At 41.2% G+C, this 18,513-nt stretch overlaps 1 protein-coding gene across 17 annotated transcripts in view; it reads left to right on the forward strand.

Annotated features, from left to right (window-relative positions):
- Window positions 1–18,513, forward strand: part of DOCK9 (dedicator of cytokinesis 9) — a 302,147-nt gene that overhangs the window by 239,433 nt on the left and 44,201 nt on the right. For 9 of the 17 annotated variants that reach the window (XM_033177368.1, XM_033177366.1, XM_033177370.1 and 6 more), the window contains exons 36-39: window positions 3,105–3,171; window positions 4,566–4,613; window positions 7,142–7,278; window positions 15,911–16,026. In XM_033177368.1, the coding sequence (XP_033033259.1) occupies window positions 3,105–3,171; window positions 4,566–4,613; window positions 7,142–7,278; window positions 15,911–16,026 (368 nt within the window). Of the gene's footprint in view, window positions 1–3,104; window positions 3,172–4,565; window positions 4,614–7,141; window positions 7,279–7,829; window positions 7,874–15,910; window positions 16,027–18,513 lie in introns of all 17 variants that reach the window. The other 8 variants (XM_033177374.1, XM_033177379.1, XM_033177381.1 and 5 more) reach the window with 2 other exon arrangements.

An 18,513-nucleotide genomic window follows, 5' to 3' on the forward strand; every position in this document is an offset into this window, starting at 1 on the left:
CCTGGCTCAAAGTGGGAGAAACATTATTTTAGTTTTCTAATGGAAATGGTGGTATCATAGTAGATTATGAGGGTTGGACAACTACATTTTAAAATAAGAATGAACAGAACTATGAATGCTCTATCTGGACCACATAAGGCTCGCGAATGTGTATGACAGGACAGTTTCAACTCTGTTAGCTCGTCTGTGTATCCGGCTGTGTAATATAAACAATCCCGGTAAACAATGTCACAGTTCTCATCCTGGGCAAAAATCTTATTTTTCCTACAATGAATTAAAAGGTGTGCTGTGAACTTCATTAAGGTGATTGAATTAGGATGAACTCTCCTGAAAACAAAGGGCCATTTTTTGAGAACCTGAAGGCTTCTTGTGCTGCTTATATCTGGGGGCAGGAGGTGTGTACTAACCAGCCAGTGGAAGGAATTTCTGCTTGAAAATAGTATTTCTTTTATATCAAGCTTCCATTTCAGCAGCATTAACAGCCTGACTTTTTTTTTCCCTGACCCCAGCCAAGGTACAACCTGACTTTTTAGCTCAGATGGTAGGAAAAACCTGCTTGTTCTTAAAAGAAAGACTGGGTAATTCGCTCTTCTGTTGATTCGGTACTTTAAAATGCTATTTTTTAAAAAAAGAACAGATGAGCAAGACTTTCCCTGAATGATGACCAAATACACTAGCACAGGGCACTTAGTCTGATATTTGGGTTTAGAAAGTTGAAAGTTTCCCATTTAAGTCAAAAGTTCTAAACTTTGCTTCATGGTAATAATGAGGTTTAGCAAGCATTGTAATTCTGTTTTTCCTTTGTTTAAAGTTTTCTTTAAATTATTTTAAATTTCAAATATTGAATATGACCTATAATAGGAACATAATTGCTTTTTAAAGACAAATATACAAGAACATTTGAATTCAAGTAAAAGTTATTCTTTTTTTTTTTTTTTTTTGAGATGGAGTCTCGCTCTGTCGCCCGGGCTGGACTGCAGTGGCCGGATCTCAGCTCACTGCAAGCTCCGCCTCCCGGGTTCCCGCCATTCTCCTGCCTCAGCCTCCCGAGTAGCTGGGACTACAGGCGCCCGCCACCTCGCCTGGCTAGTTTTTTGTATTTTTTAGTAGAGACGGGGTTTCACCGTGTTAGCCAGGATGGTGTCGATCTCCTGATCTCGTGATCAGCCCGTCTCGGCCTCCCAAAGTGCTGGGATTACAGGCTTGAGCCACTGTGCCCGGCCGTAAAAGTTATTCCTTAAAGTCATATACATATTTTAAAAATGCAACCACCTCTTCCGAATATATTTTTATCTCAATTTTCTTCAAGTTATCAATTGTTTTCCCTTTATAATTAGAATTTGTGTGTGTGTGCATCCCATTTAAGACATCTTCTCTGACCTCCAGGGTCATGAAGGTATTCTCATATTTTCTTTGAAAGCAGTGTTATTTAAATTTTGACTTTAAACTCTAAAAATCTACCTACAATTGGCTTTTGTGTACCATATGAGTTAGGGGGAGAAATTGCCTCCAGAGATGGTTAACACACAGACAACCAAAATCAGTTGTGTAACTGTGTAGCTACTCTTTCATTTATTCCACATTTAATGAGCACCTTCTACATGCTGGGCCCTTCCTCACTGTCCTTCATGTGCCATTTCCCTCTTCACAGAGCTTATCTCTGTCTTCCCACTCTCCCCAACCATACCTGGAGCCCAGAGCAAGGAATGGCAGTGTCACTGCCCATGCTGCTGGCTGCTTTGTCTGCTGTGTGCTGAGGGCGGCCGCAGGGGTCTGCAGGGTGATCCCACCAGGCTCTGCAGCATGCACTGAGCTCCCTGGGGGCTCACCCTACCCTGATGGCCAGCCTCAAGTAGCCAGAGTCTGTTCCTCTGGAATCTCAACTCAAAACCCCTAAAGATGGAAGTCCATGAGCCACTGTTATTATTGGTCTAATAGGCCAAGCGACCTTTAGAATCAGATGCACACGATTTAAATTCCCACTCAGCCGTGATTCTTCAGACTGGTAAATGGCAGAATTACTGTACTTCTCTGAGCCTCTGTTAGCTCATCTAAATGAGAACTTTCTTCTGCCCCAGATTATGGTGAGGATTAGATGGCACAATCTATGTGAAATTGTGAGAGGACCTAGTACAGTGTCTGGCACACAACAGATTCTCAGTCTGTATCCCATGTCATTCCTGCCTGTCATTGTTCTTGACAAGTGTAGAGTGAAAGCCTGTGGCCATGCATCTTCATGGGCCATCAGCATCCCTACAGCCACCCTCTCTGCTCATCTCAGGCCACAAAGACTCTGGCTTTTTCCCTAAGAGAAAATTCCTTACCTATTTCTCAACCTCAGTGTGAAATGTAAGAATGCAAAAAAGGTTAGCTATTAGATGATAGAACTCAAACGACAGTAATACTAAACTGTTAAGGGTTCACACAGAGGTTTAAATGCACATACCATTCGGTACCGCTATTTTGCTTCAGAGAACTTATCCTGTAGGTATAGTTAGACATGCATGCAAAGACCCACATAAAAGGATATTCATTGAAACATAATTGTAATAGCAAAAAGTTAGGGGGCAGAAACAGTAACTGTCTATCAGTAGGAGACTAGTTAAGTCAAGTATGGTCTATCCACATAGAGGAATATTATGCAACTTGGAAAAACTTGAGATAGATCCAAGCTATATTGTTCAGTTAAAACTCAAAGAGCAAACTTATGTGTGTAATATGCAAAGATTTTCAATTCCCTGTTGGGGAGAGATCCTGTAGTAGGAGACAAGAGAGCCCAGCTTTAGGTTGTATGTACACTTGTATTCTTAGAATTTTCTAGTCTATTTAAGAGCATGTTACATATAAGTTAAGTGAGCATTATGCTAGAATGTAGCACGAGATGACTTATGATGGAATTACAGTTCAAATGTTCAAATACAGCATGTTGAAGGTGAATAGGCCTCAGGTGTGTGATATCCAGTGTAGAGTGGTCAGCTATAAAAGAGGGCAGGGAAAGGGTTTAGGGGCCTACACTCCAAGGTTCCTTCCCATTTTCACGACAGGTGATTCTCCATAATGTATATGATATATATTGTGATTCTAAGTAAATGTTTATTTTCTAGATGCTTTGTTTACATATTGGAACAAGGCTTCAACATCTGAACTTATGGATTTTTTTACAATATCTGAGTAAGTAGCTTTCTCTTTGATCATTGCCTCTTGATTTTTTCCTGGATCATTAAGAGGCTTGACGAATACTATGTAGTTGAACCAGGGGAGTCGTGTATGTCACATCCTCACTTACTTCTTAAGCCCTTTCTCATGGACTTGGCCCTAAAACATATTTTCAGGGCTTGTGACCCAGTGATCAGTGGTCACCCTTAAAGTATTACAGATACGTGCTTGTTTTACATGAGAGGTAACTGCTTATGTGTATAAGTCATCTTAATAAAATAACACGAAATTTATTAGCTGAATTGGGTAGATACTGCTTTTCTAAGTTGAGCCTAACTTAAGCTCATGCAGAAACTGAGTCAGAAAAGTTGCTATAATTTTAAAATATAAGAAGTAAAAGTGAAATCTTATGTAGCATCTTTAACTCATTTTGGCTCGTCAATATAAGTTTCTGATTTCTTTTAAGCTCTTTACTTTCAGCAACGTGAATCTACAATCCCTTATCCAAAACTGCTGGGGCCAGATAATTTTCCAAATTCAGAACTTTTTGGGTTTCTGAAAAATTTACATGTAGACTATATCCCATAACATCTCAGCAGCATCTCTCTATAGTAAAAATAAAAAATTTCTGCAGTACTATTATTGTTCATGATAATTGGATATATCATAACTGTAAGTAGCTTTATGTCTACTATTTTGGGTCACATTTTGGTGCCAAATGGATTTGCACGAACTCAGGAGGAAAGCCGGTTTTCAGAGTTTCATGCATTTTGGAACTACAGATGAGAGACTGCGGGCCTGGCCCTCAGTGGACACTTGGCTCATAGTCTCCTGACCTCTGCTGAGTTAAAGGCAGGAGTTACGTGGTGAAATGAGGTTCCACACCAGAGGAGCTCACTGGACATTGTTTTAACTACCTCATTAAATACATGATTTAAAAAAACAACACAAAACAACGTTGTTAGATATATATTTTTAAAAACTACACACTTGGTGTGTATAATCCATATATTCGAGCCAAAGAGAGAGTTGCTTATATAGATGTAAATGAGGATGAATACGTAACTTGGAACAGGGTCCGTGGTCTTCAACATGATTTCCTGGGCATGCTGCCCTGAGTCGATGGACGATCCTGTCGGTCATGGGCTTCTGCACTGTGTTGCTTTCGCCAGCCACCACGGCACTGATAGCTACACAAGATGGGGCCTCCCTCACAGGTTAATACATTTCACTGGGTTTGAAGGAACTTTCCAGAGGACTCCCAAAAACTATTCTGAATGAATGAGGATGTGATATATGCTGGTGCTAGACATAATGCATATTGAATTTGTTGTTGTTAATGGATAAATAACGTCCTGAAAATAATTTTATCTTGACGTTGCCCCAGTAATTTTTCATCTTGCCTGCAGAGTCTGCCTGCACCAGTTCCAGTACATGGGGAAGCGATACATAGCCAGGTACTGTGGGGCGTTTTCATCCGAAACGTGTTGTTTTCTGTGTTGCCTGGCTCTGATTGTGTGGGAATGGTCATCAGTGGCGGCTGGCGGTTGGGATTCATGGAAGCGGCCATGGGGACCGATGGCAGGCCCTTGGATTGCCACCGCAGAGCCCGGCAGTGTCTTTCGTCGGCATTCTTATAGGCGAAGTCTCATTTCCTCTCACGTGTTACCTCTTGCAAAGTGTTCCTTTAGTGGGCTGTGGCTACCCTTCCATCCTGTCGTCCAAACTCCCCTTCCTTCTCTGTTCTGTCTCCTTCCCCTCCTCTTCTCCCCAGTTCTTCTTCCTGTGTTCCTTCCTTAGTGATTTCTTTTCCTCTGTTTGGCTTTCCAAGGTCATTTTGACTGTTCCTGCTCCCAGCTACAAAGATACTAAAATCTCACCTAACCACTCTTCTTCTTTCTTAATGAAAGAATGTTTTCAGTCCATCTCAAATTTGTGTGGACTTCCACAAACCTCTAAAATGGAGCCTTTTGTCTTCCTACTCTTGACTAGTTGATAAGCGCTCCATGTTCTTGGCCAGAACTCCCTGGTGAGTCACGTCACTCCCACTTTCCTGTCCAGAACCAGCCTCCTAGAAACTCCTTGTAGCTGTGTGGACACGCCTTCTTTGGGGGCGTTTCTTCACAGCACCTCTTGTCCTTACCAAGTTCTTCCTCCTGCCCCATTGCCGTTAGGAAAGTCTGTGTTTGTTTGTTTTCTGTGTTGTAAGCCATTCTGTGTTAGTGTATTAGTGGGGTCTTGGTCTAAATATTATATTTTTTTACTGTTGTTTTTAACAGCTTTATTATAAGTAAATATGTTTTAAGAAAAACTTAAAAATGTAGTTGTCATTGACGTTTGTTTCTCTGTATATTGACAATTTTGTCTTATAGCGATGAAATAGGCCAGAGATTTTTAATAGACTTGCTCTTTGTGAAGATTTTCTTTTTCTGTTAACATTGTTCTTTTCTGGGGATATTTGAGAAATTTTCAGAATTACATTTTATGTTAAGAAGTAAACATGTATGTTTTCTTTTTGAAAGAAGCAAATTTAGAATTTTTGCATTTTCCTCCTGTTAATATTTTCTGTTTTTCATTGAAATGTGGTAGCACTTAAAGTTCTCTAATCTTAAATGCTTTATTTTTTATCACAACAGTAATTTTATATTTGAGTTTTGGAGCACTAAATGCAAGTATATACAAGGTGTCCTTATACCAGCAACATCTTCTACCTTGACTTGGATTCTCCCTGACTTTGTCCCATGAAGATGGGCAAACAGTAAATTCTGTCACAGAAAGGCACTGTGCTGGGCTAGCTACACTTTTTGCAGTGACACCTACATCGCAAGATGGCATTTGGAGAATATTGTGCCAAGTAGAATAAAATGCCTCACAGCTTAAAACGGTGAATGTGAGAAGCTGTAGATTTCTGTCCCAACAAAATGTTTTAGAATCGGGTTTTGTGAAATGGTTAACTTACTTTTTTTCAGTGGATATAAATTTAACTTCTTTAAAGAAATTCTTCCTACTTCATAAGCACCCTGTATATATTTGCATATAAAAGTGTGGACTGCCTTAAAAATAGATGGGCCAAGGAAAACGGGAGTGGAGATGGTGTGACTTTGCTCCATGCACTGTGGAAAGATATGCTCTGCTCTATACGAAAATTGCCATGGGTCTCTGCTGCATGTGAAACAGATCCTGAACTAGACTGTGAACCTTGTACATGTTTGCCATCCACGGTGGTCCAGTTTGATGAACACTGTGCCTTCTTATTGTCACTTTGAAGTCACCCAGCAGCATGCAGTCGATGATAGTCCATGCATGTCCCTGTTCTCCTACACACAATAACACAGTGAGGGGGACGGTTGGCTCTGGGACAGGGGACAGGTGTCACTGCAGCCCTGGTCTCATTTTCATCTGCTCTGGTGATGGTACACAGCAGGAAGTTAGCTGTTTGATTGCTAACCCAAATCACTCTTCTGTTTTCTCTACTTGACTGCTGACAAGTTTAACAAAGTGTGTGGCTCTTCTCCTTCCTGCTTGGGTAAGAATAAAGGTGTTAAAACTCATATCATCCCTTCCATTGCATGTTTGTTCTCTGTGTCTTCCAATGCATTTTTTAATTAAAAAAAATACATGTCTTTTGCTCTTTCAGAACATATATAATCCAAAAAGATGAGTGACATTTTGACAGTTGTCAGAACACTAACCATTAGTACTGCATTGGAGTGATGCTCACTTTTTTCAGAGTAGCATCTCTAAAGTACTTTCTAAAAATAAGAAGGTCCCTGCTTTGGCCTGATTTTTGCTCCTGGGTCATCAGGTGCTTTGCCGTGAAGTGTGTGGGAGCTGCCGCCTGCCTGTGTCTCTGGCTGCTCCACCGCGCTCGGTCAGTGCATGGCCATCTCCCTCGTGCCATGTCCTGGCTTCACTAACGCTCCCTGTCTCGCTGCAGTGTAACACATCTAACTTTTGCTTCTATCCCATTTCACTCATGTTGCAGGAACCAGGAGGGGTTGGGACCCATAGTTCATGATCGAAAGTCTCAGACATTGCCTGTTTCCCGTAACAGAACAGGAATGATGCATGCCAGATTGCAGCAGCTGGGCAGCCTGGATAACTCTCTCACTTTTAACCACAGTAAGTCCCATGACATGCCATCGTAACAGCCAGCCATCTCATGTGCCATCTCAGAGGGGAGAGCCCCAGGCCACACCTGTCACATCACCAACTCGATTTTTCTTCCAGCTCAAAGCAAGTAGGATGAAGAGCTCATGGCACAGTTCCCTTCCTTGGAGGAGCGTCCTCAGCATTTGGGAGTGACACAATGTGGAACACGCTCAACTACAGCACGAAACCTAAAAGTGCCTGACCCTTTCCCCATCCCCAAAACAAAACTTGGCTGGGTCCATAGCCAGCCGTTCTCCAGTATTCTAAACATAAAGTTTGGATTCATCACCTAGAGCCAACTTAACGTTGGCTTTCCCCTGCGACTCTGAGAACATTCGGGATGGATTTCTTTCACCCCTCCTGATCCCGTGCATGTAATTGATCAAGCGTCCACATTCTGACATTCCAGCTCTGAATGGATGTTAATCCTTGCACTGCTGTGAAAACATAAAGCCCATGAATCAATTTGTGAGGGTGTGGAAAAGCGTCCAATAACAAAGTGACTTTTTCTGTGTTTTCAGTGTGAGAAAGATATCAAGTGTGCTTGGAATTTCTGTAGACAATGGTAAGATTTAATCAGGTTGAAGTCTGCTTACGAGGCCGCTTCACTTGCAAGCCGAGACCTTTTTGTTCATCTTGCCTTCCTAACTTTGGGGCTTTCTAACTTCACAATAGAGATTCTGCCAAAACAAGGGAGCATATTTTTAATTTACTTTTATCAGTCAGCAGAGGGGACAAGGCATCGTGTGCTGTTTCTAGTAATTTAAGTGTTTTATCTTCTTAAGGGTTTCTCAGAGCGGAACACCTGAAAGATATCAACCATACAGCACTTGAAAAATTAATGAGATCATTTATAATAAATCCCATTTCTGCTAGCATTGTGTTCTCTAAATTGTTCCATCTCTTCTCCAAGCATGACACAGCTAGTTATTGTTTTACTTCAACAATTATTTGTTATTCCAAGTGCTGTCTTTAATACATAGTTATTAATATCCTTCCATCATGTCTAATAATAAATTCTATTCACTGTGATTTTTCACACCTCTTTTTAAAATACAGGCCAAGAGTAAAGGCAGTGTTCCCAATGCATTGTATTAATAATAGTTCAAAGTAAGACACCTGAGGAATCAAAACAAAGCAGCTTCCCACACCTCTGCCCCCGCAATGTGGGCATTATGAAGATTGTCCAGGTACAGTTAAGTGTTACAAAGATTGGCCGGGCATGGTGGCTCACACCTGTAATCCCAACACTGGGAGGCCAAGGCGGGTGGATCACTTGAGACCAGGAGTTCAAGACCAGCCTGGCCAACATGGTGAAACCCCGTCTCTACTAAAAATGCAAAAACGAGTCAGGCTTATTGACACACACACGTAATCCCAGCTACTGGGGAGGCTGAGACATGAGAATCGCTTGAACCTGGGGGGCTGAGGCTGTAGTGAGCCAAGACTGTGCCACTGCACTCCAGCCTAGGTGACAGAACAAGATCCTGTCTTAAAAAAAAAAAAAAAAAATCAAAAATGTTATGAAGATAGTCTCTATTGATAAAATCCCAGGCTTAATTTAGATAATGTCAGTCTGCCACACGCTGAGTTGGTAGCCGTAAAATGCTAGTTCTGAGTTCTACACTTAGCTGTAGAATGCAAATTGAGTGATACCTTTAAGGCTACAGTACTTGATTTTTCAACATCTTTTCTGTTGGGGCTTTGACTAGCTCTACAGAAAAGGAGTTGAAACAAAACCAAGAATGTTGTTATTTTTAGTTTTTCTTTGCCATTTAGCAGCAGAAATTCAATCCCCACTGATAAACAGGATCTGTTGGACCTCCTTTGCTCAGATAATTTCTATAACACAGAGGCTAACTCACTATTGGTTGAAATAAATGCTTAAACTTTGAAGCACTTTTAAAAAAATCGTAAGTACACCAGTGCTCCACCTCCAAAAATAGTCATTTAGGAAACACAGAAAACAAAAATTAAATGAATCGTCCACATGTGAATAAATAACCTTAATCCATGCCAATATGTAGCAGCTCTTCCCACTGCAAATGGGTTTTGTGGTGGTGACTTGAATTGGAGGAGAGAGACAGCTGGCCTGGTGCTGCTGCTGCTGCCAAAAGCCATCTTGTTAACATGGTTTTTTTCCATTCTGTCTTCCTGCTACCAACAGCCCTGTCCTCCTGTCTCCCTCCTCTTTCATCAGTTTTCAGTGGCACACTGTCCTCAGTCACATTTCTCCTGCTTTGCCAGTAAATAGCGTGTAGCTGATTCTTCTAGTCCACGCCTGTGTTCCTACAATTTCTGTTCATCCAGAATTGTTTCTGTTATCTTCAAAGTTGTTGCATCTCCTAGAACTCAGCCTTCTTTTATATCTCCAGTTCTCATTATGTGTTTGAGTTGCTTCAGCTTTTCCCTCCGCTAGCTCTTTGAGCTCCAAATAGTCAACTCAGACAAAAAAACACAGAGAAGGGAGTGCATACTGTATGTACATGAACATGTATGTGTGTGTGTGTTATATATATGTACATGTTTGTTTACATCTCTACCTGGGTATTTTTGGGAAATTTATGACCATATATGTCTTTTTTAAAAAAATCCCATTTAACAACAAATACAATACCTTCTGTTGGGCCAACCAATATGACATAGATCCAATATGTGAGAAAGTTGCCAGGGATCCCCAGGAATCCAAAATGAATTTATTTTGGAAGAGAATAAAAATAGGAAGAGTCCCTGTACATCTGCATTGTTCATTTCCTCTCTTTCTGTAGAGTAGGAAAGGCTGTGTCAGAACTCAGCTTGACCAGCAGGGAGCAGCAGAGGCCATGGGAAACGGAATCCTTTGTAGGTCTGTCCCCATCACCACTGGTAACAGGCCATGGAAGAAGGCACCACAGGCACTTCACATGGAACTCCAGCAAGAGCCTGTCTTTACTCTTTAATTTTGATAGGAAATAGGATAGCAAATCCCCATGCCCAAATCCCATGATGGCCAAGTAGTCTTAGCTATTTGAAAAACACCCTTAAAAGACAGGTTTGTTGTTTGGACCATCACTCAGGTGTATGGAAAATAAACTTTAGAACACTTAGGCATTGACATATTTAGTGTGATTTGTGCTCATTGTGTATCAGTGAAAGAGATTTTTGTCAAATGAAAAATTGAGAGTGATAGCACAAAATCACAGAGAAGGGAGGGTATACTGTAGGTATGTGAACGTGTATATGTGTATATATGTGCATGTCTATAAACCACATTATGAGGTCTATAAACCACATTATGAGGTGAAAACTTAGTGAAATGTGTTTGCAAATAAGTGGTACATTTGCAAAATATATGTAAAATAACACTATGTTTACTTTGATGTCACGTGTTCTAAGAATACATCAAGTTCATTTGCATAATTCATATTTCCCACTGGTGTAATGCAGGGAACACCAGCCAAGAGGTAGCAGCATGTAAAGAAAATCTGGATTTCTTATAATTTGATCTAAAAGGCAATTAAAGATTACTGGGTCAGGTTGCAGATAATATTTCAGATCAGAATCAGAAAGTATTTTTTAACTGAACTGGCCTTGAGTGGCATGTGCTGAGCTGCCTGTGAAGTTCATGTGGACACCTGCAGCTGGAGGAGGCCCAGCTGGGGTATTGTCCAGGTCACTTAAGCATACCATGAGGACTTGGATGGCATGGCTTGTCGGGCCCCATTTAACTCTGAAATGTCCTTTTTGTCTGTGAAGCACAAGCAAGGAAATGAATGTAGGCGATCATTAAATTCCTTTACTGTACATCATATTGAATTAATATGAAAAATACAGAGAATGTAGACATCTCTGAGTTAAAATATTTTCCAAAAGTTTTAAAGCATGGATAATATATTTTTAAAATTGGGTAAAATGTGCTTAGATGCTTTAAACATATACTCAAAATAGTAAATAAATGTTTGTGGCCAGGCACAGTGGCTCATGCCTGTAATCTCAGCACTTTGGGAGGCCGAGACAGGTAGATCACTTGAAGTCAGGAGTTTGAAACCAGCCTGGATAACATGGTGAAATCCCGACTGTACTAAAATAATAATAATAACAATAATAATAATACAGAAACATCTGGGTGTGGTGGTGGTACACGCCTCTAATCCCAGCTACTCAGGAGGCTGAGGCAGGAGAATCGCCTGAACCCAGGAGGTGGAGGTTGCAGTGAGCCAAGATCACACCACTGCACTCCAGCCTAGGTGACAAAGCGAGACTTCATCTCAAAAAAAAAAAAAAAAAAAAAAAATTGTTTTAAACAAAACACTTATTTCCTTGATTCTGAGGTATGTTTCCTTGATTCTGAGGCACATTTTTGCACATTTTCTAGTATTTCTGAAGTTGGGTAGATCTTACACATTACATTGGATATGGTAGTCTGTCATTGATTGGTGTTTCTTGCAGTTGATGGAGTCTCAGAGTTGAGCAGGTCTGATACAGTGTACGTTTAAAGTCAGTCATTTGTAATATCCTTGCAGAGGACTTTAGGATGTGTGGTGTGTTTAAACCAAATATTTTCACTTGGGGCCTTTACTTCCTATGAGGTCCCATTTTCGGATAAAACTCAACATTAGGTTTAAGAAAGCCACAGGGGGCCGGGCGCGGTGGCTCAAGCCTGTAATCCCAGCACTTTGGGAGGCCGAGACGGGCGGATCACGAGGTCAGGAGATCGAGACCATCCTGGCTAATACGGTGAAACCCCGTCTCTACTAAAAAATACAAAAAACTAGCCGGGCGACGAGGCGGGCGCCTGTAGTCCCAGCTACTCGGGAGGCTGAGACAGGAGAATGGTGTGAACCCGGAGGCGGAGCTTGCAGTGAGCTGAGAGCCGGCCACTGCACTCCAGCCTGGGTGGCAGAGCAAGACTCCGTCTCAAAAAAAAAAAAAAAAAAAAAAAAAGAAAGCCACAGGGAAGAGGAAGCTGATGGTATGACACCCACCTCCTGAAGTATAAACTCTTAGATTAGAGCCTATGTCTCCACAAGGCATTCTGAGCTTATTTGTTTTCTTTGTGGATCAAAGGGCAGACATCAAATGGCATAAATTTTGCCTTGGGGTATTACTATTTATTCTCCACTCTTTGCCAGTCTGTGAGGAAAACCTTTTTAGCAGTAAAAATTGGATGGAAATGAATAATAGATTGTGTAGATGTTGATCAGTTTGATATTTTGCAAAAATGTGTGAACTCGATAAAACCATACACCATAAGTTAATATATATCTAGGAAACTAGGTCTTCTACATTTGAGAGTTCTTTCAGCAAGAAAATTCCTTGTTATTTGGTATTTATATTTTCTCATAAAACTTACTATGTTTCTGGATTCACGTTATGGGCTAGAGGGGGAAAAAGTCAAAATACAAACAAGAATTTTGGTTGCATAAAGAGTGAAGGCGGCTATCAAATGGAAGTGCCCCCTGTAGGAGTATGTCTCTGACCTGCTCTTCTATCCCAAACGTCCTCTGGTATTCAGGAAAGGCGTGTGGCCTCATACTTCTGTCCTGCCCACCACATTGCCTCTGACGTCATGGTGGTGGGGAGGGAGGGAGTTCACCGATGTGTCAGCATTCTTCATGTGAGCCACGCAGGTAATGTGAGTTCGTAAAACAGGGTTAGGTTAATTCAGCGTAGACACGTTTCATCAGTGGCCCCTGAGTATTTGAAAGATTTGGGGACTTTAGAATAAGTCTCGTCAGAATGACAATAGAATGAAAATTGTATAAATTTGAGCAGCGAATCCGAAGGACTGTAAAGCAGCCCGGGGCATGTGTGTCAGAGATAGCATGTCCATGCAGAAATCCTGCAGCTCTGTCCCTGAAGAGCCAGGCTGCAGGGAATCAGCGCAGTGCCCCAAGCACCACGGCCTCCTAGTGGAAATCAGTGTGCTTCACACCGTACTCCTTACTTGCCCAGGTCAAAAGCTGCTTAATCAGCTTTCAAAACGTTGCCAACCCTTACCTGAAGAAATTTCTCTGCCTCTTCTTGAATTTACTAGCTCAGCTTCATTTTCCTGTGTTGGTCTATACCATGGTGATTGTTGATTCAAGTCTTCCTCCTGCGCAGCTCTGTTCCAGGCCTTGAGACAGTCTCAGTCTCTGTGACCGGTTCAGCCTCTCTATGCTGCCAATTATTTTTAGGGATTTAAAAAAATAGCACTAGCTCAGGAATCCTGCTGATTTTTTAGATGAAACAGTTGAAGGAAAAGCAAAGCATAACAAAATGTGGCTAAAAGGGCCATTTCTTTTAGATTCCTGTATGACTCAGGCAAGCATACCAATTTCTGCATGAATCTGACTCCAAAGGAGAGTAGATGGTGTAATAACACTTCCCAGTACCATGTTTCCATATGTGCATACATAATTACATAATAACTTAATTAGCATAGTCTATTGATGATATGTTTTAAAACAGCACATGGCCAAATTCTAATTTTTAATTGTTTCAGGCTTTCAGCCAGGAGTAGTTAAATTCTATGGGAGTTCTTCAGGCCATCTCAATTGGCAATGATCACCTAGATGCATTTCACCTGTTGGTGATCTAGACCGCAAAAAGGACAGTTCTTTGCAGAGAAAGAAATTAAAATAAAGCCAGTTCCTTGTTAAAATTGAACCCAGACGAAAACTCATTCAGGGCAAATGGTAGCCCTCAGGAAAGGATCCCTTGGACCTGTGTGATCATTTTGGTTGGTCTGATAACAGGTGCTGTATTTTTTGTGTGTGCTCTCTTACGACAGTATGTGATCACTTTAACAGTAATCATCAACCTGTTTTCCTCTTTCATTGTCTCTGTATCTTACCAAACAAACCTCGCTGAATAAAGTCATGCCTTGGCTTACCATCATAGCAGTTCAAGTGATATTAGTACCCCAACATACCCACCTTTCTTTTCTCTAGGAGATTTCGTGCCCCAAAAGCAAAAAATGAAATAGAACTAGCGTGGTGCCAGACGTATTACAGACCCTCACTAAATCTGGGGAGATGTTGGCCGTGCTGCAGAGTGGAAGTGATGTGATCCGCAAACAGGGTCTCAGCACCACCTTTGTCAAAGTAAAGCAGCATTGGATAAAAGCACAGAACAGCATTTCTATCATATTTTAAAAAGCACTTCTGTAGCTTTTAAAGCTCTTTTGTAGCCTTTTAAAAACCCCTCTATAATTCTGACATTTAAGTCAGAATGATGTCATGCTAGTTACTTGATTTTCTCCCAATAATATGTACTATGATACAGTGACCTGGATGAGGAATTTGGAGTGTAGATTCTGGGTTTTTTTTTTTTTTTTCCCATTACTGGTCTCAAGAACATTCCCTAGGTTTTCTGTACTTCATTTTCTTGATCTGTGTACAAAATGTCCTCCTCTCTGGAGTATTAGGAAAATTACTTAAGTAATAAGCGTTGCTTTACTTTTGCTCCTTGGAGAAAGACATTACATGGTGTTTTATTATATTGCCATCCTTCTTTGTAATCTAGATCAATACTGTAACATCTTTGCATCCCTGTATGTATTTCTGCTAATGCATACCATTTCATAATTTAATATCTCAACTTGTATGTCAAATTGCATTTATATCAGTACTAAATTGATTTTCCCACATATGGAAGATTTCTGTTTGTATTTAAATTATGTGTGACTAAGCTAAATTTAAATGACAGATTCTTCAAGTCCTTTTCTTTTTCTAAACATTTCTTTCAGACATGTTGGCTTTTATGCTTTTTCTTAAAGCGAGTAGAATACTATGCACAGCACAGTCAACTCTTGATTATCATTCACGAGCCTTGCTGATAATAGATCCTGATGTTATTGACTTAACACCTCCATAGCACTTACTGTGTGCCAGGCACTGTTCCAAGAACTTCACAAATATTAGCAAATTTAATCCTCACCACAACCCTTTGAGGTAGATACTGTATTATCCCCATTCTACAGATGAGGCAACTGAGGTTATAAAGACTCCAAATAACTTGCCAAGGCCACACAGCTGATGAGTGGCAGAGTGGGGCTCAGTGACCAGCAGCCTGATCTCAGGCTCGTTTTCTTAACCTGTGTTGTGCTGCTGCCTCTGTCTACATGGGAAACTTTGGAAATCTTAGCCTCCGCCAGCACTCCTGCTAGATAGCAGAATCGATCGACACCTGTCTTGGTCCAAGTCCTGTCTCCACTGTTTACTACCTGTATGACTTTAGACAAGTTTAGCCTTTCTATGCCTTTATTTCCTTATCTCTATCAAGGGTTCAACAATGTTCATACTGCATAGGGCTGTTGAGGGATTAAATGAGAGAATATGTGTAAAGTTCCTAGAATCATGGCTGGTACACAGCAAGTGCATAATAAATGTTTGCTGCAGTTATTGCCCTTTCAGAGTGGGAAAAAAGTTATAATTGAATTGAAACTTTATTACTACTTTCTCCCTTCCTTCCCTCTCCCCACCTCCACACCCCCCTCCCAAAAAAAAAGGCAAACACGGAGACAAGCTTCCAAAGTGGGCCTTCTGGTAAATAATCAAAAGTTGACTGTGCCTACCCCATCCTGCCAGCCTTGCCTTCTGAACCACTGGGCAGTAATCTTGTGTTGTAATTCATGCAGGCTACGGCCACTCGGACGCAGATGTTCTGCACCAGTCATTACTTGAAGCCAACATTGCTACTGAGGTTTGCCTGACAGCTCTGGACACGCTCTCTCTATTTACATTGGCATTTAAGGTTTGTATCAATCAGCTGTTCGTGGTCGAGTTTTACCTTCCACATTCATTCTGCTTGGTAAGCTCAACCAGTGTAAACTGACTGTGTTGCATTTGTACTTCCGCAGTTGTTTTTGTCCCTGTAAGGAAACCACTAATCTTTAAATTCCTTTAATGAAGTCATTCCACAGTGAATGACTTGAATGCCCTGAAATAAAATTTAACTGGTCAGTATGTGCTACATGCTTGGGCATGATGGAAACATGATCTCTGGAGGCAGTTAACTTTTGGCTCGAACCTTGAGGATTATGAATATAGGCACCTAATCAGGCATTTCTGCCTTGAATATCTTTAAATATATCCAAATGTTATAGCATTTAAATTAGATTTTTATGTAGAAAGGAGCAATAAATACAAACACATTCATCTTTTCAGTTTTTTATCAGTTACTACGTTAAATGAAAAAAACATTTCGGAGATGGAAAATGAAACTTTTTTTTTCTTTATTGTTTTTAAGTTTTAGCAAGTAATATTCAAGTAGGTGGAGATGGACTTTTCAGCCACTCCTGTTTTTAGGAACCAAATACTTCTCATTCTTGCTAAACGATTCTTCCATTTCTAGCGTAGAAAGGAGAGATTGAATGAGTGTTTATATGCCATAAATATTGGAACAGTTTGCTTATTTGCAAGGGTATTTGGGAAATAGAACCAAAGTCATTCTCTGCTTTACTTGTCTTCACTACTCATAAAGCATATTCCTTTATTAGGAAGAATAATGATAGTTCTCCTGACATTATGTCACTTTATTATTATATATCTTTACTCTCTTCAGCCGCCATCCCACTCTTGTCCCCATGAAGCTCATGCCTAGGAGCCCAGTTGAGAGACGGGGAAATGAGCTTGAATGAAGTGAGCTCAGGGGTAGGAGTGCCGCGTTACCTGGAGCCTCTACTCCGGGGGCTCTCAGAGTGTGGTGTCCAGGCCAGCAGCCGCTGCAGCCCTGGGAGCGTGTTAGAAATGGAAATCCTTGGGTCACTACCCAGACCCACTGAATCAGAAACTCTGGGCATGACACCTGAACATCACAGTGGCTCTACTAGAAACATGAAAGAGGCTTTGGAACCTCTCTTTTCTTGTGGGTATTTTTAGTTAAAAATTCTTAGTAAATAGGCAAGGAAGGTTTTAAAAGTAAATGTCTGGCTATGCATACCTGTATCAGTCTCAAACATGAATCATTAAGTTCAGAACAGCAGTGGCAACACCTTCTTCCCCTCTCTGCCTGTGCCCCACCAGGTAAATAAGCAGGAAATTCTGGAGCTGCAGAGCAGCATGGGATGAGCTCCAGGCACACAGGGCACAAGCGCAGTCTGAGTGCACCTATGAGAACAGTGACGGTTTCCTTACCCAACAGCCTGCAGTTCTAATTCAGCCCCCTTCAAGTTTCTCACTTAATAGTAAAGAAGAGGGGCCTGGTGAAGTGGCTCACACTTGTAATCCTAGCACTTTGGGAAGCCAAGGCAGGCGGATCACGAGGTCAGGAGATCAAGACCATTCTGGCCAACATGGTGAAACCCTGTCTCTACTAAAATGCAAAAAAAAGTAGCCAGGCGTGGTGGTGTGTGCTTGTAGTCCCAGCTACAGGAGGCTAAGTCAGGGGAATCGCTTGAACCCAGGAGGCAGAGGTTGCAGTGAGCCAAGATCACGCCACTGCACTCCAGCCTTGCGACAGAGCAAGACTCCATCTCAAAAAAAAAAAAAAAAAAAAGAGTGATAAGAAGAGTATTTGTCACTATTCCTAGATTTCTAAATATCTGGCCTCCAGTCTGGGAATGGGAAGGTAGTAGGGGCTCAGATGTGAACTCCAGGTTAACAGTAAGCACTTTTACCTGTGTTTGCTCCTCACTGGTCCTATGGCAAAGGGCCTGATCCCTGGGACACCCGAGGAAGATTGAGCTTCTAGAGCTAAGGTGATCTGTGTCCAGGTTTATATGCCTGCATACAAAAAATGTTTCCTGTTTAAAGCTCAGCACCCCCACTGGAAGGTAGGCGAGTGTATGGTGCGCTCTGTGGCATTACTGGATGTTGGGCCGTGTGGTAAGACAGTCTCCCCTGGCTTAGACTCACAGATACGAGAATCTCATTGGCACCGCAGTCACTGGGATCTTTCTTTGCAAATATTTACTCAGTTGAGGTATCAGTTGGACCATATCAGAAGAGATAGAACAGTGAGTGAGCTGGCATAATTCAAGAAAGTCATCTTTAGCAGGTATAACTCTGTGGTTACTGACTCTCTTAATTGGCTACATCTAATAGATTGCCAAAGACAATCCAGAACTCAATTTCCTAGTAAGATAAAATGTTTGAAAGATTTAAGCCCAGAATTCTGGTTATTATTATTACATTAGCTTCCTGCTATGTACTGAGTGCCTTCTGTGCCTCAGGCATTAATCTTCGTAACAGCTCTGTCTGATAGATCGAATTATCCGACATTTTATGGATGAGGAAATTG

Source organism: Trachypithecus francoisi, unplaced genomic scaffold (genome assembly GCF_009764315.1).
Source record: "Trachypithecus francoisi isolate TF-2019V2 unplaced genomic scaffold, Tfra_2.0 Lachesis_group18, whole genome shotgun sequence".
NCBI lineage: Eukaryota > Metazoa > Chordata > Mammalia > Primates > Cercopithecidae > Trachypithecus > Trachypithecus francoisi.